Here is a 23,279-nt window from a genome sequence, read left to right on the forward strand (position 1 = left end):
GTTCTTAGTATTACTTATTGCATGTGTTGCAAAGTTCTTGGCTTTGCAGTTTCTGCTTTGAGCTTATGCCAAACCATCTCATCATTCATGACACTCACTTTACAAGAGTGCTAGGCTTGGGAATGTCAATTCTATGCATGTTACTACGCACAAGGAATAAAAACCATTATGAACAGTTTGTTTTCTTACCTGGGGTGTGTTGGGTGTTGCTGCCGGCTCTCATTACCACGGTGGAAAATGTCACAATGCAGGGCTTAGGAACCTCAGAGGTGGAGTATGCACCACACAGTCCTAGCACCACAACCACTACAGAAAGTTAAGTGGAGTGGTCCCCATAGCTTATATTTTAGCCTTGTGGTAAAAAAGGATCTGAACATGGTATGAGCACTTTTCAATTTTTTTTTTTTTTATGTATCCCATAATAAACTTGGTAAATGTTGTCCATGTATCTAACACTTCCAGATTTTTTTTTATTTGACTAGCTGCATACCATCAAGTTTCAATTAGTATTCCAATTAGGTATTTCATTTTCATATAGGATATCTAAAGGCTGGATTATTTTGATAGATTTTTTTCTGACCTTGGTTAATGAAAACCTCTGTGCTATGAGTTTTAATACAGGGTTATTCACTTGATTGAATGTTGGTTATTATGCATGAAATATGACCACAACATAATTAAAATCAATTTGGAAGTACTAAAGTTTGCTCTTTTTAGTATATATGGTATAAATCTCTATTCACAAATAAAAAAATATATAATATAAAAAAAAATCATAGCATTGCCATAGCAACAATGCAATTAATCTGTATTCACAAGAATGCATTATCGTTTACTATGTTGGGTGGCATTGGAGAGCTGGGGGTACACATATGCCCCCCAAGCCCTTGAAGAGATCCTGCTTTAGGTTACCAGTGCAGTGTTTCCATAACACAAATTTCCCAGACGGACGTTGTCATATCAGCTATCATCAGGGGTGGCCAAATGCTTGATCCTACATCTCCCATAATGCTTTGCTAGCCTGAGGTTCTAACTTTTGACAACCCTAGATCTTCATTCAACCAGACACCTCTACCTCCCAAACACAAAAAAAGTACAATTTAAGTTAGCCTGTAAATTTTAATAAAAAAATGTTAGTGAAAAGTTTTGATATCTTTCGGTTTACAAAAACAATTGGATATAAAACTCTTGGCTGTAGAAGAACTGACAATATATTCGAGCAGTGGTTGTCAAGATTAGGGAATAGATGAACTGATCGTTAATTCTATTTCCTGGACTCCCAGTTCTGATTCAGTCTAAAATGTCAGTGACTTGCCCCTGCTAAGAGAAGTATATAGATCAATGCCTCTGGCATTACAATAGCCCACTGAGAGCACATCTTTTCTTCTAAGGTTCAGAGGTCCTTGTTTTCTTCATTCTGAATATCATTAGTCTGAAACTTCACCTTCTTCTGGAGCCCGCTTTGACATTTTATTCATTTTGTCCCAAGTCTATCCAAGTCTTTTCCACTGCAGTAGAAAATTTGCTGGTTATTTCCCCAGTGGAACAGTTTGTCCATATCCCACCAAGTTCTTCATCTACTGCCGACAAGTATCATGGAAAGCTTCTAAGGTGCGAAAATCCCTCCAGGTGGGTGGTAGACCGTCCTGCAAAAACTTCCCGCAGCGTTGGCAAGGGGCCTGGAACAGCTTGATGTAACTTCTTAACCAGGTCTGCAAAAAGGAGGGGGGAATATAAAAATGAGACACAAAATCCAGAACTTCCAAATGTCATTCTCCCTGTCGCTTCTAATACTCCAGCCCAAGGAATGACACTCCTTGGCGCCATCCCAAGGAAGGTACACTGAATTCACAGCAACAAATGTTTTTACAAGGTCAGAGAATAGCTGATTTCAAGGCTTTGTCTACAATTATATTTTTTTATAGTCTCAGCTATCTTAAATTCAGCATCCCATCTGGTAGCATACATTTTATTTTATATCCAAGAAAACCGCTTAAACTTACAAAAAAATATAATAAATAAATATATGCAGATTTCCGAAGCGATTGTACTATAAATGGTTTTCACGCAATATTTTAATAACCACATAAAGTAATTTAAGTTCAGATTATTTTTTCTTGATCTGAAAACAGTAAGAGACTTTTTTTTTATTTATTTTTAAATAATGAGGATTCCTCAAAGTGATCACATCAGAAAAGAATCCAGCTTTTCCAAATCATTAAATTCACACTTTCTAAGCAAAATAACAGTTTAAAGGGATAATCTAAGCCTGACATACTTTCTCTTTACCTCTAAACAACATTTTTTTTTCTGTCACCAGTCTTTGGATGTTAGCTTGTTAACATTTGATTTTGTTTGGAGTTAAACTGTCAAATTAGGTGCACTGTGCCAGTGAGACGTGGTTCAGGCAATGAGTGCCAGGTGTTCTGTGGCAGTGGGATGTTGGTCAGCCAATAAGTGATAGGTGCTCTGTACCAGTGAGGTGTGGGTTAGGCAGTGAAAGACAAGGTGGTATGTACCAGTGAGATGTGCAAAGAGAGACAGGTGCTATGTACCAGTGATATATGGGTTAGGCAGTGGGTTAGGGTGCTCAGTGCCCGCGAGAGACAGGTGGCATGAACTAGTGAGATGTCGATGAGAGACAGGTGCTCTCTACCAGTGAGATGTACAAGAGACAGGTGTTCTGTGCCAGTGAGATGTGGGTCAGCCAATAAGTGATAGGTGCTTTGTAACAGTGAGGTGTGGGTTAGGCAGTGAAAGACAGGTGGTATGTACCAGTGAGATGTGCAAAGAGAGACAGGTGCTCTCTACCAGCGAGATGTAGTGAAAGAGGGGTACCTTGTACTAGTGAGATGAAGATCAGGCAATGAGTAACAGGTGCTCTGTGGCAGTGGGATGTGGGTCAGCCAATGATTGCTAGGTGCTCTGTACAGTGAGGTGTGGGTTAGGCATTGAGAGACAGGTGATCTATACCAGTGAGATGTCAGTGAGTGGGACAGGTGATCTGTACCAGTGAGATGTGGGTTAGGCAGTGAAAGACAGATGCAAAGTACCAGTGAGATGTACAATGAGAGACAGATGCAGTGAAAGACAGGTGCTCGGTACCAGCGAGATGTGGGTAGGCAGTGAAAGACAGGTGCTCGGTACCAGCGAGATTTGGGTAGGCAGTGAAAGACAGGTGCTCGGTACCAGCGAGATGTGGGTGGGCAGTGAAAGACAGATGCTCTGTACCAGCGAGATGTGGATGGGCAGTGAAAGACAGGTGCTCGGTACCAGCAAGATGTAGGTAGGCAGTGAAAGACAGGTGCTCGGTACCAGCGAGATTTGGGTAGGCAGTGAAAGACAGGTGCTCGGTACCAGCGAGATTTGGGTAGGCAGTGAAAGACAGGTGCTCGGTACCAGCGAGATGTGGGTGGGCAGTGAAAGACAGGTGCTCGGTACCAGCGAGATGTGGGTAGGCAGTGAAAGACAGGTGCTCGGTACCAGCGAGATGTGGGTAGGCAGTGAAAGACAGGTGGCCGGTACCAGCGAGATGTGGGTAGGCCATGAAAGACAGGTGCTCAGTACCAGCGGGATGTGCAATGAGAGAGAGGTGGTATGCACCAGTATGATGTGGGACAGGCAATGAGTCACAGGTGCTCTTAACTCAATGAGGTGATCCTTCATTACCGAATGCCTAGTTGCAGATTGTGCAGGTGAAGAGGTGTGTATCAAGGATCATTTCGAAAGGCACCTTCTCTTCCAATGACATTCATTGAGCAATATATAGATAAAATCATTTTCAAATTAAAGACAGGACTCTGTCCCTATGAAGGGGAATGGTCACCAGCATTCAATAAAAAAAACCATTAAAAATCACCAAGGAACTTATGCTGACCTTTTTTCATGAAATCCTCAATTTCTTTAAAATGTATATTAAAGATTCATAAAATTACATCATAATCAATATCCAATTGTGGGAGAGTGACAGTGTCCCTTTAATCTTATCCCATGGATTGACTAGAGTGGCAAACAGTCTAGGATCTGCTAAGTACACAATATTAACACGGTGTACATTTATGAGAAGGATTGCAGGATATTATTATTATTTATGTTTTCATGTAATTAAATACAGTGCATTTTTGGATTATACTTCCTCATACACTGCAGATTAAGAAATCGCAAGAGGATTTTGATCATGCTCAATATTACAATCAGCTAAACCTGAATATTTCTGTGTGTTTGATCTAGAGAAATGAGACAATAACGTGCACTATCAGGAAAAAAAAAAGGAAGTATAAGTCAGACAGACGAGATGTGTATAAAGCTTGAATATTATTCTGTAATGTCTCATTTCCTTCAGTCGATACAAAAATGAAAACCTGGTTCGGCTACAGACTTGGATATAAATGTTTCTGTCTTCGGAAAGGCTCTTCCCTGCAGTAGCTGTCAATAGTTGCTTGTACATAAATCAAAGACTTAACTAAATGTGAGAGAAAGGAACCAATCGGAATTGGTGTAGGCAACAGTTTTTCTTTTATTCAGACAGAGGGGAGCCACCAATATACAACATATCAGCATCGCTGAATTAAATGGGCACTATAAGCATCAAAAACACTTCCTTGTAATGCAGTGGTTTTGGTACATAGATGCTGTTCCTTATTTGCTGCACTGTCAAACATTGCCGTTTCCAAGACAGAGAACCTGCCTCCGGGGGCTATCAGAAAGCAGCCAGTAGAGGTACTTCCTTATAAAGACCTTAGAAAATGATGATGCCAAATGCTGTTATAACACTTCTCTATGAGAAGCATTAGGCTGGCAAAGCATGGCAAGAAGCACTGGATTAGACACCAGTCATCAAGGATGATGGCTTCAAAAGACAAGGTTAATGGGCTTTTTTTTTGTACTTTACGTAGTGGCTGCCCTAGACAGGGATGCCAAGCAATGGACTCGCACAGTGCTTTTAGAGGAATTTTCTTTATTGTTCCTATATTACAAATCATTTTGTAGGCTCAGGACATTTGGCAAAAGAGAATATAGGAATCAAGGAGATGTATCTAGTGTATGCCCTTTTTTAAAATCTAGTATATGTATCAAGTGTATGCATTTTTTTATATTAGCAGGTAAAATTATATTAAAAAGGTTACTCCAATCATCATAACCACTACAGACCACTTTATAATTTAATTACAAAAGTGCTGACTTCTCATAGACTATTTGTAAGATGGAATAAAAAAAAAGAATACTAAAGACCTTTATAGGTGTGGAGTTGGCCTTTAAAAAACTTCTATGCAAATAACAAAGGTAAAGAGTTAACTCCCCAGCAATGCAGGTGGTTAACCTGGTGCCATTTGTCTAGTCAGTGGCCCATTTAAACCGCTATGAGATTAAAGAATGTTCTCTTAATTCTGCTGGTAATTAAGACATAGCTGTGCGCGGCAAGCTCTGCTGCTCGGCTGATTGGCAAAGGGGCCAAGATATTGACACATTCATTGAGCGTCTGTCAGATGTTTAGGTACAAGAACTCAGCTGGAGGTTTAGACAATCAATCAAGCAGCCCTCCCTTTGTGTTCACATACCAAGTATCCGCTGCTGGATGGGAGATCAGATCTTTTCAGGTTCTTTTAGAACTTAAAGTGGATAACCCACCTGCAAAATTTATTTTCCACTAATCATGCACTACACCGTGTGCTTTAATAAGTGATAGAGTCTTACGATACAAACATACTACAGGTATAATATTGCTCCTGCAAAACTCTGCTTTATCAGATATTTTTTCAAATTATTTTGGGGGGGGGGGGGGGGGGTGCAGGGGGGTTTATAAGGTGGTATAATAAATAAACGTCTTCACTTTGTGGCAGTTTGCTGAACTTACCGCGGGTGAAGAATGCCATCCAATAGGCACGCAAGTGAATCACCTAAGAGCTGCAAACTTTAAGGCTCTGTAATCTGTGAGTGCAGTTTGATATATTGTTTTACTCCTTTGTTGCTACAATATTATACAAGGTGTAAAACTGTCTCTCCACATACGTACATTTAACAATATTTTATCACCAAAGAGAGGTTGGGTGCTACCCATTAAAACACCTGAAGCCTATTTACCTAGAGCCAGGATGTAGCTTTTGTGAGTGTGCAGATATATATGATAATTTAATAATTCTGTTGTGTTTTGATAAACTACACCATAATACTTTTTATATATTTTCTCTTTTTTATGGACACATGTTTGGAGACATATTGCGATTAGGTACATTTAATGTTCAGGGCTACACATTTTATTTTATTCTTTTTTTTTTTTTTACACTTTTGTCTTTCTATCAAGCAATATAAAACACAATGCACTGATAGAAACTGGTGAAATAAAATGTTCCTATTATTTAGGCTATTTAATTAATTATCTTCTAAGGATGCACAATGTTTTTATTTTAATTTTATTTTTTTTAAATTGAGATTTGAGACTAGTTCCCTTTTTCTGAAAGGAAAACATGTAAGGGTAATCCACTGGAAAAATAGGTTCACAAAGGAAGAAAAATAGGACAGTGGAATTAATTTCAATATCTCCTAGTGCTTACCATAAAGGATCGGACCACAACATCTGGCATCTGTGGTAGCTGGTAATGTAAGAGAGCAGTGGTGGCATGGTCCGTTACCTAGAAAAAGGAATCGGAGAACAAAGTTTAACGGTGCTGATGCTTGGCAATGACAGAATACAACACAAGCAACTTTTACCAATATATGACAGATAAAGATTCGGAAAAACTATCTTTTTTCGTAGATATGTTTACATGGGCCCTTCAGTAGGGCTAGCCATAGGTATTTGTTAGTACCATGGAACACAGACAAGTAATATCTCAGTAACTATTGTTCGGGCTAGAAATATCTGCATGGATTTGCCCAAAATTCCTGCATGAGAATTATCTTTGAACCTGAAGTGGCAATAATACATTACCTAGGAGGAATGCAAGTCCTGTGAACATGGATTAATGACCCATATCAGCAGGTTTTAGTAATTTTGTTGCTAATGGCTTTAAAACAATTCTATACTCGCCTTTCCAGATTCCACCAATTACAAAGAGTAGGCAGCTGGTAGGAGATTGGAATGCACGATGGGACAAATGTTGTAAGCCACAACTGCATAAAAAGGCCCATCTAACGCTCCTGTTGAACATCCATGAGTTATTGTTGGTCACTTTGGGTTAAGATCAAGCTGAAAACCTCAGATTTTGTCGCGGTCTAATTTCTTGGAACATATATAGAAGACACCATACCATGCATAAGCACACTGATGATGCAATCTATAGCCGTAGAAAATTTAGGCTTCTTGGCACCTGCCCGAAACACAGATATTGCCCAATTTTCTATTTATACGTTGATTAATTTAAACCAGCTGGGTGGGTTAAGGCTTTTAAAAAAAAAATAAAAAAAAAATAATTTAAAAAAAATTGGACAATCTTAATTTATTTGAAGTTTCAAGTAGGGTAGGGTTACAGAAAAATAAAGGAGGGGTTAGTGTAACAGGTGTTCTGAAAGTACAGTTTCGTGAACAATCGATTCAAACAGTATTGTGAACAGTGCGATATACATAGGATATTGATCAGGTCAGTGTCGAGGCTTGGGAATGAGATTTGGTTTATGCATTTACATAGTACTATTCTTGCGGACACACGTCATGCACTCAACTTTGCCTGAGTATTGTACTCTTAGTACCATGTTTCAGTGGTGTAATAGCCCAGGGACCACCGCCTGAAGCCCTGGCTTAGGGTTGTGTTTTCTGCCACTTGTTGGCGTGTCCTTGACTAGTGCTATTTCTGTCAATGGTTTGGCGTAAATTGCGCGTGTCTGTAAGTGGCACCCTGCTATATTTTGTTGCTGGGTCAGCAGGTGCACCGTATGATGGGTGCCGGTGTTGTTGTGCCACACCTAGTGTAGCCTAATCTCCGTCCGGCCTCTGAGTAATCACTTTGCGTTTTGCAGGGAAAGCCAGTGTCTTGTTAGGGTGTGCAGAGTCAGGTTGGACCTTCATGGTGTGATAGAAGTGTTTCTGTGTTGCATGCCTGTCACTATTTCGGTGGGGGAGTTTAGAGGGGTCTGGGCAGGGGGGGGGGGGGAAGAAGAAGATGGTATCAGGGAGGAAGGGTGAGAGGCCCGGGTGGGTCGCCCAGCCCCAAGCGGGGTGACTGCGTTTCCCAGGGGAATTATCGGTGTTAGCATTTCTTGCTATCTCATGTGTGTTTGGGTTTTGGAGTTATGAGGGGGGGTTTATGCCGTTCCCCTTGCTGTGTAAGACCTCCAGGGGTACCATATTAGGGCGCACTTGTCTGAGCGTTCCCGCAGGGAGGCGGTCATCATCTCCATGTCATAGATATTTTCCACCTTTTCTACCCATTGTTGATAGCTGGGTATTGTCTGGCGTTTCCAGTGGAGGGGGATGAGGGCTTTAGCTGCGGAGAGCAGGTGTATGGTGAGGGATATTTTTGTATATCTGTATGGGTGTGTGGTGCAGGAGCATCGACAGGGGCTGCAGTGGGAGGTCTGATCCCATGATTTCCCTCATCTTTGTGGGTTAAGGCTTATATATGAATTTATTTTACTACAAAGGTCTAACAGATCAGCTAAACAGAACGGGATTGGTAGCCGTTGTCAGATTAGTACTAAATGGGGCAGAAAATGGTTTGAGTGGGATAGAGGTAATTGGAATATTGTTGAAATGAGATTAAAAAGAAAGAACTAAATAATGAAAGATAATGTCTCCAATCCCCACTGTCCTGAAAATTACTTGACATGTATAAAGAGTACAAGTACACATCTGGTGAAATCTGAGCCTGCAGGCAAAAATGCTGTCAATAAAAGAGACGGGGCTTTTTTTCCCCCCGAACAAACAAGAGAAACAAAAAAGACTAACAAAAAAGACAACACAACACACTAAAGAATAATCAATGTCAAATGGGAGGCTGAGAATAAAAAAAAAAAAAACCTCATTAGAAATTAAGGTATTAAAGCTTTCAAGACGGAGAATGATGAAGGAATAAGAAACAAAGGTTCCAGTAAGAAAAATGAGGACCACAAAGAAAAAAAGTGGGAGTGTCACTGTCCAAAGAAATGGAATAAGGCTGTAGATCAATGGAACCCAGAAACAGAGTAATGGGTTTATCATCACAGCAGTCAGACACTGTGTCTCAACCAAGACGTGTTCTTGAATTTTATGTTTTCTTCCGAGCCTTGTCTTGTTAATCGCTGTGGGCGAAACAGAATTCTCTGCAGCGCACTATTCACATCCTTCCCTTCAATAATGCTGAATCTTTCAAACTGGAAAAGGAGCACAATTAACTCTCTGCACTTTCATTGTCTTCAACATAGCTGCCACAGACAGTACAGCTTTTCCTCACTTGTAGAAAACGAACCCCCCCCAAGTCAACTGATGATTACCCTTTGGGAGTTGGCCATTGGCCTTGACAATGATCGACGTATGAAAAGGTCTATGACAGGAGACAATGAACCAAGTGCTCTATGAACTGTCTGAATTTCTAAAATACTATAGCTATTATTCATTAGGGGTCTTTGTGTGCCTCTTCTCCCATTGTAAAATATAACACACAACATTATTAACCGTACTGAATGTGGTTGACGAAGGCACAGTAACCCCCAAACACCTGGAGAGTTAAAGGGCAACTAAATCATTATTGTGTACCCTACTGAATAGCACGTTATCCACTAAGTTATTCACTAAGTAAACCAATTTAGGCACAGAATATAAAACAATCCAAGTTCCTAGGTCTCTCCTTTAGGTAAACAAATATCAGAACACACAACGACTGCAGTTGTATGCACATCCAAGAAATTAAACATTTACCAGTTACTGACTGTTATAAAAAACTAAAAATTTAAATTATAGTACATGAATGATTGTTTATACAGACTAGTGCATTAATGATTAACCTTGGCATCTAAGATGTTTCTTAACTATAATTCCCATGATGCGCAGCCTGTGTTTAGACATATAGCTCAGACTAAAAGGATTGTTAGGTTTTTTTCTGGATCAATTTAAAAAGGAAATTGACTCCAAGGATCACCTCATTAGGTAGTACCATTTTCAGTCATAACACAACAGATAAAATAGAGCAAACCTCACAATGCCACAAGTTACAATAAGAAATATAGCTTCCCAAACTACTTTTCATCATCAAAAATGTATCACTGGTCTTTAATTCAACATTTCTATTAAGTTAAAATACAATAGTGCATTTGGCATAAAAATGCAGGAGTTAGCCGACAATCCTGTGGACCAATGATACTGGAACGGATAAAAATAATGGTGTGCCACCTAAATAATCTATCGGATAATTAGAGATTCAACAGAGGAAAATTGCTAAATGACGTTAGTTTGTAACATTCTAACCTCATTATTAGTTTTAAGCCCAAGTCTTAAGCAATCGTAAAGCAGCTTTGTAAATGACCATGGAGTTGTGCCCTTATTGACCTTGAGGAGATATCAATAGCCCGATCTATCTGGCTCATGAATGCATTCATTCTTCCCCACCTTAGCTTACTCACACATTATTGATGAGAATACATTTTCATACATTACATAGTCAAATTGTCTTTACTGTAGCAACAGCACTCCCTGTACACTTTCCAATCTAGGAGTGTTTGGGAACTCATTAACTGAATGGCATTATCGAGAAACTTCTGTTGATGCAAATACCAACGCAGGTAAGTTAAGTCTCCGTACATGTGAGAATTCTAACATTTGCTGAAGGAAGTCTCGTGTGACCTCTACAACTCTTCGTTCTGTCTAGCAATGATCAATATTGCCCTTTTCTCTGGTGGATAGAAGAATTAATTTTGAGATAAATAAGCAGATTTTAGTCAACTTTTTTATGTGTGGAAAATTTTGGATATTTTAAAATATATTCTGCGCGAGCTAAGATATTGGCATATGTTCTTTTAATTAAAGGATCACTATAGGGTCAGGAACACAAACATGTATTCCTGACCCTATAGTGCTAAACCCACCATTTAGGTGGCTTGTCCCCCTGTAGCCCCCTATAAAAGTTTAAAACTCACCTTATTTCAAGCGCTGCCGGCGCTGGCTCCGCCCCCTTTGTGACATCATTGAAATGGCCAATTTTTAGCCAATCCAATGCTTTCCCATAGGGAAATGTTGTTGTTGAAATAAAATTACCCAAGATCAATGAAATGTCAGTACTATGATCTCATTCTATATAAACCGATATCCCATAGGGAAAGCATTGGATTGGCTAAAATTGGCACGGGGCAGGGCCAAATGTCGTTTTGGCCAATCAGGACCTCCTCATAGAGATGCATTGAATCAATGCATCTCTATGAGGAATATTCAGTGTCTCCATGCAGAGCGTGGGGACGCTGAACGGCAGGGCTGCTTACTGTGCAGCCTTGAGCCAGGAAGCCTCTCCAGTGGCCATCTAAGGAGTGGCCACTTGGAGGTGTCCCTAGGGGCAATGTAAACACTGCCTTTTCTCTGAAAAGGCAGTGTTTACATTAAAATGCCTGAATGGAGCTATTATACTTACCAGAACAACTACATTAAGCTGTAGTTGTTCTGGTGGCTATAGTGTCCCTTTAAGGAATTACAAAAATTAATCTTGATTCCAACTTTATACAATATATTTACAGTGTCTTTTTCTCAGTTCTAAGTGGTGTACGGATTTCTACCACATGGAGACGACTGTACACGAAGCTGTGACAGAGGTCAAAATTTGCAACAGTCAACAAGCATTCTTGCCAAGATAACAGCATTCAAGCTACTGGAAATATACATGATTTGCCACTATTAACAGAAAAGGATGCACACACACATACTATGGACAGAAAAGAATGCACACAGTACTTTTGTATTTACAAACTACGCATTTAATTTATACTCCTTAGCGGTCTGTGTGAATGAAAGCCACTTCACCTATTATGTTAAAGGAACGCTATAGTGTTAAGAATACAAACATATTCTCAATGCTATAGTGTACTACTCCCTATTTAGATGCACCCCCTCCCCTCCAAATTAAATTTTAAAAATGTTGTACTTACCGGGGGTCTGACTGCCGAGCAGACTGGTCGCACCAAACCAGAGCTCCGTGAAAGAACCGGCAAATAAGCGACAAATACCTAAAAATACCACACCGAACCTTCCACAAAGAAGCAGCAGAGTAGTGGTGTGATCCCCGAGGCTCACTTAGCCGGATCGCCGAACTCAGAGAAGCGACCTGAAGCAGATATAGGGTTGCGGCCTACCAACGTATGCAGGCGCGGGAGAGGCGGCCGACCTCCGCGCCAGCGGCACAGCGGGAAAACACTGCGACCCTCATGACCCCGTTAACCCGGCACATCCAAGCGACTGACACAACCGATACCTGATCCAAGCACGCTAACACGGTGAACGAGCTGAACCGACCACACACCTCGCAAACACACGAGGCACCTGAGGCCCAGCCAAAATGGCCACCCAGCAAGGACCAAGAAAAAAGACAGCGGCCAGCCGTACCCCATCCCAGCCCCTGGAGGCCCTTGACCGGCTGTGCCTGAGTTTCTGCACAACACTGGTGGACAGGGGGGTGACCTACCAGCGAGCAGCAAAACTAGTGGCCTCATGGGTTAGGCCAACCATGCGCAGACGCCGCTACGAGCACCCATATATAGCCTTCCAGGCGGCCGCCCGGCTGCACCGACATCGAATGCCGGCGTGGCAGGCACACAAACTGGGCGCACACGCCTGCCCTCACCCGCGGAGGAGTGGGACACCCGGACAGGCCCCAAGACACAGCACTATACCCAAGCATGGCAACAGGAGCACGCCAAAAGCCCCAGGGAGCCGACAAGTACACCAGCGGACGCACAGTAGCCCGACCTCCCACCAACCTAACAGAAAGAGCTTACCCGCAAGAGGTCAGAACCACCCTATGCAGAAGCAGCCAGCGGCAATGAAGAAGGCCTCAACATGGAGGCGCATAAAGCGACATTCACCGCACCAGAGGCTGGCACCAAGCGAGCGGGCACTGTCGACCCCGGTGAGTGGACTTACCATCAGACCACCCGGGTACCAGTTAGCAGACACACGTGCCGATTACCACCCTCCGGGTTCTCCACGCTTCCCGCTGTCGGGAGTAGGCTGAGCGCGGACTTACCTTCTGCCGCACGAGTCACGCCGGAGCTACCTGATCTGCCGGACCCCTCTTGCACGAAGATATGGTTATGATTATTATTTTGCTTCGCCCTTGGCATTAATCGTTACTTTCATCGTTACTTTTGTTACAGACACATGCAACAGATAAACCTTGAATAAGCCTGTACCTTACAATTTACATGTAGTCAGTATGTCAATTTGAATACTCTCACTCTACTAAACTTGCCTAACTACATTAACTGCCCTAATTATGCCGACCCACTAACTATTAGCTTAGCACAGATGTTTTTGCCTTATAATTTCTCTATGGCTTAGCCTAAATGTGTTCCCTGGCACTCCTCTAGGATGTTTCTTGTAATGTGATACAAACCTTAGAATTAACATGATCTATCTTGCCCTAACTATCCATATGCATACAATTGTTTACTCTTATATGTATAGTTTTCAGTACCAAAGTGGTCAGGAAGCTGCAGACAAATCTACTCTTAACCTGATTGTTATTGCATAGACATATCAACTTTACCCTTAAAAATGTGCATGTTTTCTCAAAACCACTGTTTGACTAATCTATGTTCCCATATTGATGAACGCTGTTGTGGCGCAAGTTTATATTTTGTAACCACCTGCACTACAAAAATAAAGAATTAAAAAAAAAAAAAAAAAATGTTGTACTTACCTTTTCTAGCGCTGAAACGCTCTCTGTGCAGCCGTGCCACCTACCGTGACCTGGAAGCTGTCTAAATACTGGAGTTTCCATGTCTTGAGTACAGAGTCGAAAACCACAGGCTTGAACTTTACCACTTACCGGTACTTTACTTGGTGTTATGAATATTGTAGTTCACATACATATGGGTCACCAGGTTAGTCATCCTAGCTTAGCGGAGCAACATACTGTACTTACTGGCTGGACTCTGTATCAAGAATGGGTTTTATTCTTTAGAAAGTTGAAGAAAACAGCCACACACTGTATGTATCATGGAAAAGGGGTACTGGTAATCTCATATACAATGGCCTCAATGGTCCAGTGCTTTATACATGTGTGTAGAGCACAGAGTTCTCTTTATGTTATAATAAAGCAAAAAAATCTATTTTCTTCTTAATATTTCATGATTCATGTTTTATTTGTGAAAAATAAATTCAAGGTCTAAGTTCACTGGCACACTGCAAGAGACCTCTCGTTTGATAAGGGCCTTCTTCACTACTTGTCTATGATATAGTCTGTATGTAAATCACTTGTTATCAAATATCCCCATTCTATAATTATAAAGCTCTGTGGAATATGCTGGCACTATATAAATGCTAATAATATTAATAATCACCAGTCTCACGCACACTTATGAGTAATTTGACTGATCTACTGCCTCAAGGGTCAAGAACATGCTTTTACGACAGACCACAGAAGGTATACAGGTCAGCTCCAACCCTGTCCCTATCTACAAGTCTATATTGACCCATATGCTGTTATGGCCCTATAGGAGTCGACATCGGCCTGATAACGGATTTTGATGTGAAATGGCAGTGAGAGGAGTAGATCACTTCATCACTTTTAACAGGCAGTTATGCAGCAAGGTTTACTTAATAGGATAGAATAATATCCATCTATTAAAGGGATCCTATAGTGCCAGGAAAACAATGCCGCTTTCCTGGCACTATAAGGTTATTAGGCCCCCCCCTCCCGCAGGGCTGAAGGGATTAAAATCCCGTCAGCAACTTACATGAATCCAGCGCGATGACCTTTGGCTCTGGGTCAGGCTCCGCCCACGCTCCTCCCCCGCCGATGTCAGCCAGTGGGGGAGACCTAATGCGCATGCCGCGTGTGCATTAGACCTCCCTGTAGGAAAGCATTATTCAATGCTTTTCAATGGGGAAAATCTGACGCTGGAGGTCCGTGAGGACGTCCGGCGTCAGATAACGGACCAAAAGTCCGTTTAGATTCCGGAAGCTCTCTAGTGGCTGACTGTTAGACAGCCACAGAGGGCAGACTTAGAGCTGCAATGTAAACAGCGCTAAGTACATTGCAGCACTAAGTGCAATAGGGCCACAAAACCCAGACTACTTCAGTTAGATGAAGTGGTCTGGGTGCCTACAGTGTCCCTTTAAGGGAAATAATGCATAATATGTCTATTGTTAAAACAAGAGAGAGAACAGACTTACATATACACACACAAGCAAAAGGGTTAACACTAAGCCTGAAAAGCCTTAATCAGGCCACCTTCTCAATGGCGGATTCGTAGGCATCTAAAACCTTTTGTTTGGCTTTTTGAAGCACTGCGTGACATGGCCTGTTGTGTTTATTTGTTCATATCATCTATTCAATCCTCTGCCAGCTACCTGGAGTTCCTCATAAGAATGAACACGCTCACTTTGTCTCGACTCCTTTTCTCCAATGTAGCATTGATAGGTCGGGTTTCCAAGCCGGAGAGGAAAAAGCCAGGTGTGGGGGATGGACAGACTTTCAAAACAGGACATTTATTGGTAAAGTTTAAATGCCACATAGGAAGAGAAAGAAATTGAGTATGCTTTCCAATTGTCAACAGGGAACCTTTTTTTTTTTTTTTTTTTTACTCTATTGTGGCAGTTTCCTTTTGAGAATAAAATGCTCTTTCTTTCGAGCTTCTATTGTAAGAGACAATGCCCATCTGATTTGGGATTGCTTGATTCAAAAAGGAACTGTAAAGGCAAAGCTCGGATTCCTGGGATGAAGTTCACGGCTGCACCAGAGGGTGTAAAGTAATGTGGAGTCTGCAAATTAGTAGGCATAGAACTGGCTCGTCATCCTCAAAATTAGCTTTAGAAAAAGGGTTAAAACAGTGCAGTATGATTCCCAGAAACAGGCCAATACACACAGCTGTGACAAAATCAGGCTGGGTATACATTGTCATGGTAGGAGCACCCCATGTGCACCTTAGAGCTGGGCCATAAGCATTATACAGACACTGAGGACCACTGGTTCATAGTCAGCAGGAAGCCAGATGTCATGACAATCATGTAATGGCAAGGCCAAAACAAATGGTAACTATATCTTCCAGGATTTTTCAGGTGGCAGCCAATGAAGCCACGGAGGTAGGGATAAGGCCTTGATTTGAATTTTTTGGATAAGATATTCAAATAATTTGAAAATATCTAAATGATATTATATATTAAAAAAATATCAATATATCAAAATTATCAAAATATTTTCCAAAATTTTTAAAGTTTACCAAAAATATTGCATCAAGACCATAATTAGGAAAATGAAGCAAACATAATGTGTTTAACATAGTTCTTAAACCGGTCACATAACCCTAGAGTCGTATTATGGGAGTTGTCACAAACTGAGTTTTTTGTTGTTGTTGTTGTTGTTGAAATAAAATTACCCAAGATCAATGAAATGTCAGTACTATAATCTCTTTCTATATAAACCGATATCCCCCCACCCCTCAAGCTATTATTGTCAAGAGGGGCCACTTATACACAAGACTAGCAAAAGATTGATTCCCAATTGCTTCTGGGTTATCTCAACGAGTAACAGTATCTCAATGTTAACAAAATATCCTGTTCCTTTGTTCTATTTACACCAGAATTCTTCTGGCAAAATTCTAGACAGATAGATGGGCGATTTATGGTTAAACGTTGTAGTTAAAGCAGAAAACAGTAACTTGTGAATGAGAAGCACTACAGAATCCCTCCGGCAAGTCCGTGGTACCACACACAAACCTCACTAATAAGGCAGCCTTGCTGATTCAGCGTACATTAGGAAATGAGTAGCAGAATTAATTTATCTTGGCTCTGTGTGGAAAGACCACAGGGTAGAAGTCTCCCCAATTTCAAAGTCTGGAGAAGGGCAGCTCTGCGGTCTGCAGGGAGTAGTACGTTCGTCTCATATCCTGACAGCTGTGCAGGCTTTACAAGGGAAAATCTTGATAGAAGCAGGGTGTCAACGCAACGATTATTGCAATGGGAATTAGCTGTGAGATGGGGTCAGCTGAATAGCTGCCTCACAGAACCCAAGAGGCTGCCGTGGCTGTCTGTCACGGCTATTAGGCCATTACTACTCAGGATAATAGTTCTACACTTGGTGGATAACCAGTACTACGAAAATAATCCAAAGTGATCATAAGTGCGTCTGTCAGTGGGAAAATTACACCCGAGAATATTTTTTCCCATTAATTAAATCAACGCTGTATCGACAAAGGATTATTAAGGTTAATTCAGCAGTGTTTATCTAACAGCTACCTGGCAAAGCAAAGCAAATGAATTTTAATTATTCTGATCTGTCTCAGAGGGGCAGCAAGGGCAAGCAAGGATCTTTTTTTTCACCCCCCCCCCCCCCACTCCCTGCTGCAGACTTACACTTTTTTTTCCCCAAGAGGAGTAAAATGTTACACATTCTACATTTTTACAATTCAATACAACATTAAAGTGCAACAGACAGTCCTGCTATATTTTACTGTACACATATCACTTGTATATTTTCACGGGCAACATGTGCAAGAAAATGACCAGTCAAACCAGGACTCTTGCAGCAGATAAATTATACATATTGCCAGTCATCATGGTGAAATCATTGGTGTCCAGGAAAACACGGTGGGTGGCTCTGGCAATAGGTACTGCAACTGTGGCATCAATGCCCATGTTAAACAGAATGGATGTGCACTTGGGCATATTGTTCCCCCTTTCTGTAGGCCAGCAGTTTCTCCAACCATGACAGGAACACTATAGTGTACTCCTAATGTTATAGTGCCCATGTCACTGGGCCAGCGCTGCCAGCCTCCTTGGGGAAGCTTCACCTCTTTGGTGGACATCATAGAGATCGATGATCTCAGACAAAACAATGTTTTCCCATAGGAAAGCATTGAAAGGTTAGTGTGCATGCGCAAGAAAAACACTGCGCTATGCCAATAAGATAGTTTCATTGAGGTTATCTGACTAAATAGCGTTTTACCCTGGTATTTCACAGAACTGCCGCTAGTGGAGTGGTTGTCTGTATGACATCCACTAGAGGCAGATTAACCCGGTAATGTAAACATTGTGGTTCCAGCAGAACAGTAGTGTTTTCAGCTGCAGGGTTAAATTGTGTGTGTGGGGGGGGGGGGGGGGGGGGTTCGGATGCACACAGAGTTCCTTTAAGTGCAGGTTCCATTAACTTTTAATGTATATGGTTGGTGAATGAGTTACTGGAGAGTGGGACTCTGAATTGGTGGAGTCCTAACACCTAATCAGATAACAATAAAAGCGGTTTGTTAATGGGCCATTGTCATTATGCAAGACAAGGTATACCTGCGCTAAAAATATATAAATATAAATCGTAAAAAATGTGCTATGCACTCCAATATATAAAAGTAGCTGCTATAACACCAAGTGTTATAGGCGTGTAATCCTGATACTACACAACGCGCTGTGATTGAGCCTCTGTGACGGCTCTACCTTTGTGAGTATATTTCTATAGATATTATACTCCACCCTCCAGTACATAAGATACTGCACCATATTTGCTTTTCTGCTCTAACCCGAATATAGGATTAAAAGAAAACCACTACAGCAAAAGTCGCCTAAACGGACCTATTGGCGTTTTACCCCTGAGGCATATATATACGTTCACTCTCACATTATACCTACTATTTTACATTATTGGAGTCCTTTGTTCTTTTTTCCTTTCCTAGGTGTTTTTTTGTGAAATTTTAAGAATAACTACTCGTATTGTACTAGTTAAGTATATTCGATTTATTTACCGGAGATCTTAATAAGCGTTACACCGTTCCATTTTTCTTGATATACATTGTCATTATGCATTATAGAAACTGTGTTACTGTGATTCACTTGAAATCAAGTCTGGATCTGGTGGGAAAACTCCAATTTTAGAACTCTACTAGGTCATTCCGTTTTAAAATAACACAACCTTTAACTTAGTACAGTCAATGCAGAATATTCTATTGTGGCAGAACCACTGCTGGTATTGTGTGTTTTCCCCTGTGTTGTGTGTCGTGTATTGTACCCCGCTCCCCGTTCGGGAGTGTTCCTAAGAAAGGAACTCATTCGTCTTCCGAACTGGGACCACCCAAATATCCCATTTAGAACGCTAGCTAGAACGTTCAAGTAGAACGTTCTCATCTCTCACATAACTGCGAAACCGCAAGGGAAACAATTAATAGGTACTCCCCTGGGTGACCGCCATTTCGGATAGACAAACGGCAGCCAGGGGGAGCGTTCGTGGATTGCTTCCCCATTGCTTGCCCCATTAGAACGTTCACACCAATTAGGCAGAATGTTCACGTTTGCAACATAAGTGTAAAACTGCAAGGGAAGTAATTAATGAGTGCTCCCCTGGGTGGCCACCATTTCGTATAGATGAACGCCAACAAGGGGGAGCACACTGGTTTCCACACAGGGACCCTGCGAGCGGAGACTTGTCAAGGAAGGTACCGCTGTGAGGGTCCCTGAGGTTGGTGTGGACACTTTTGGAACGCTGGCTAGTTTGGAGGTTTAGGAAACCACAACAAAAAACTATTCAGGAGATAGCTGTGTAAATCTACAGAGAAAACATAAAACAAAACATAGTGTGACATTGTTACAAATATAATGTATTGTGCGCAGTAATCAGTTGCACTCACTAAATCAAAGTAGGTATAAGCGCTCTTAGGGTACCTCCCCAGATATGATGGGGGGTCAAAACAATCCTTCCGTTCACCTCCAAATTCTTATTCTGCCAAAAGACTATCTTAGTAATATGGCTACCAATGTGAGTTTCTTTTTTTTTTTGTAAATATGATTTTTATTTTTCCTTGACATATATAGAAAGGCATAAATCATTTAGACTCGCAGGTCTATGCGTTGTCTATAAAGCTTGAATAACGTTTATAACGCGGGCGCGCAGGCCCATCAACAAGGTGGACTCGCAGGTCCATTGTAGCTTCAGTTATAGGGACCTAATACATATGGGCCCTTTGGCCTTTCTTCAATCTTTTATCTTTTGTCAACCTATACTTTGATGTGGATGTCGTCAAGAATTTCAACATGTATAACCAACATTGCGGACGCGCAGGTCCAAGTAATAAAAAGCAAAGAAATATTCCGGTCTTATGCAAGACACCTATACGTAGTCATGTTTCAATGGTGTTGGACCCACGGGTCCTTAATTGTGTACAATATGCTAGGCGTACCCCCGACTTCCCAGTGCTCGTGCTATTCCCGGGTTTAGCGGTCGTCTTGGGCTTTTCATTAGGGGTCTCTTGAGTTAAGGGTGGGTGACCCTCGTGATGGAACCAATGTGAGTTTCTTATCCAGTTTACAATCCAGTCGTAGAAGGAAGTTTGAGGCCATTTTCCAGGAATGGGAAAGACCTCAACCATTCAAGGGATTGGATGAATTGTTTAAGAAAAAATAAAAATTACTCTCATCTGAAACAAAAAAAAATGGTGGGAGGTAGCATATTTAGAAAATTATTTAAAAGAAGGCCTTATACCACGAGGTCTTAGGATTGATATACACCTGCTTTTGGGCTGGGGGATTATTTATTTTTGGAGGAATGGGATGCTATCCTTTCTAATTGTTCCTTCCAATTAATACAATTAATTATCAGATATTCAAAGAAAATACAGAGTGAATTGGAAGCTGAACTTATTGATTTGGATACCAACCCCACCATTGATGTAAACAGTGGGGAGTATAAACAGAGAGAAGAGTCCCTACAGAATAATATAAAAAAATTGCCGAAACGAAAAATAAAACATATAGTAGAGATAAGGAAGATCAATTAAATACTTTTTCAACAAAAAATAGAACAAATCGTAGAACAAGACGTTCCTCTATTCATAGGGGGGCTACAGGAAGGGATTTGGGGTGGAGGACTAGTCCCTATTCACACTCTAGAAACCCACGGAGAAATTGATTAAACTCTACCAACAAACCATATGGAATGTCTAATAGGGAAACCCCCCCAGGTCCCCAGACTTACGGGAACCCAGTAGAAACCATGGAGGGAATACCCGTAGATCACCTAAGAGACAGAGGGGTCCGTCACCAAGAGGACATAGAGGTTTATCATCTACAAGAGGGGAAACAACGAGGCCCTTTACACAAGTAGTGAGGAGCAAAAATAGTTTAAATGACCATGCACCTCAATATAATGATTCCACTATAAATTTTCAAGGGAAATCGAGAGGTCCAAAAGAAAAGACCATTACCAACTATTTCCGTCCCAGAGCGGAGACATGGGAACATTCCAACCGGTTCTCAGCTCCGTATCAAGATTCTCCACATAAGAGAATCAGAACAGAGGATTAGAAGTGACCACATATTCCCCAAACAAGAATTGAGCAGAGGAATTTTTAATTTAACTCCAAACCCACTCTCTGATAAGGAAATTAATTTGTTATCAAGGGGTTTAAAATTTGCCCCTAACAAAAAGGCCAATGATTTTGAGTTATATATTGACCTCAAAAAATGTATTCGTTCCTTAACCATAAAAAGGCATTTTTTATTACATCCACCTAAAACGGAGGGTGATGCTGAGGAAACTAATATTGATTACAAATTTCGCCCCAAGTCCCATTTCTTTCCAACATATAGCAAAGGTCCCTTCATAGAAACTTTTGAGCATATAGTAGACCAACAATTCCGTAATGTGACTAAGAACACCAATAAAAAGAGGAAGAAAGACACTCAAAATCTTAGTAAAGAGGAAGAAAGGACACTTAAACAACTGATGAATCAAGATGATATGATAATTAGGGAAGCGTTAATGACCACTACATACCATCTTCAAGAGGCAGCCCATATCTTGGGGGATGAAGATAAACTTAGGGGTGATCCAACCAAACAATTTAATACAGAACTCCAAATCATTTTGGATGAAGCTAAACATAGAGGTACTATTTCACAGAAAAATTATGATTTTCTTTTTCAAAAATATCAGATCATTCCAATATTTTACTTTCTCCCCAAAACACACAAACGCCTCCCTAACCCCCCGGGACGACCTATTATCAGTGGCATTAATTCGTTGACCGCCAATTTGTCTGCTTATGTGGATTCCCGTTTACAAAAATATGCCCAAGAGTCACCATCATACGTAAAGGATACCAAGTCCTTTCTCCAGGAAATGGAGAGTATTGAATGGGATCCAGAGTACAGTTGGGCCACACTTGATGTGACCTCTCTGTACACGGTGATTAACCATAGTTTGGGTTTAGAGGCGATCAGTTATTTCATGGAACAAGATGCAGAATTGCCAACTGATTTGAGGGATTTTGTTTTTCCCTCCATTCAATTTATTTATATCAATAATTATTTTTTCATGGGAACCAAGTTCGCCCCCAGCTATGCCAATATCTACATGAGGAGGTGGGAGGAGTTATTCGTGTGGTCAGGACATGACTGGAGGGCGAACTTGGTCCTATGGCGGCGTTATATTGATGATGTTATCATTTGGAAGGGGTCTTCTACTTTATTTCAGGATTATGTTAATTTCTTGAATACCAATGAGTACCATTTGTTTTTTTTCTCCTGTATGGAATAAGGATGAGATCAATTTTCTTGACCTCACCTTGTCCCATGATTCAGGATATATTAGGAGCAAATGTTTCTTTAAGCCCACAGATGGTAATGGGTTTGTTCATCGTAAGAGTGGTCATCATCATCCCTTTACTTAGGGGAATTGCCAGAAGCCAATTTACCCGTCTGAGACGGAAATGCTCAGATATACAAGATTTCTATTCCCAATCATTACATGTCAAAAAGAGACTTGTTGATAGAGGATATAATAATAAAGAGTTAGAGAGAGAGATTCGGAGAATTGGTGACATGGAAAGGAACACTTTATTGGAGAACAGACTGTGTTCCACAGATACTGGGAATGGTTTTCATTCGGCATTTATTACTCACTGATCACAATAAAATTAAGAGAAGTCTTCAGGGCTCTTGGCCTATTTTGCTACAGGACCCTATTTTGGGAGCACATTTATCAGATAACCCTATAGTTATATACAAAAAAAAATAAAAATTTCAAGAATATGCTGGCACCTAGCTATGCCATTAAACCACCAACAGTTTATACTCCCACTCGTTTAGGTTCCTTTCAGGGTTGTGGTTCTTGTAAAGCCTGCGCTACGGCATTGATTACATATACACATTCTTTTTCCAGTTCTGTCACAGGGGAGAATTTTCAATT

General features: G+C 41.0%; 1 protein-coding gene across 1 annotated transcript in view; it reads right to left on the bottom strand.

The window, feature by feature from the left end:
• Window positions 1-807: 807 nt before the first annotated feature.
• Window positions 808-23,279, bottom strand: part of MED27 (mediator complex subunit 27) — a 244,358-nt gene continuing 221,886 nt past the window's right edge. The window contains exons 7-8 of the mRNA XM_063432486.1: window positions 6,552-6,629; window positions 808-1,712 (exon numbers count right to left, since the gene is read on the bottom strand). Coding sequence (XP_063288556.1) covers window positions 1,578-1,712; window positions 6,552-6,629 — 213 coding nt within the window. The 3' untranslated portion in view covers window positions 808-1,577. The remainder of the gene's footprint in view (window positions 1,713-6,551; window positions 6,630-23,279) is intronic.

This window comes from Pelobates fuscus, chromosome 9, assembly GCF_036172605.1.
Source record: "Pelobates fuscus isolate aPelFus1 chromosome 9, aPelFus1.pri, whole genome shotgun sequence".
Lineage (NCBI taxonomy): Eukaryota > Metazoa > Chordata > Amphibia > Anura > Pelobatidae > Pelobates > Pelobates fuscus.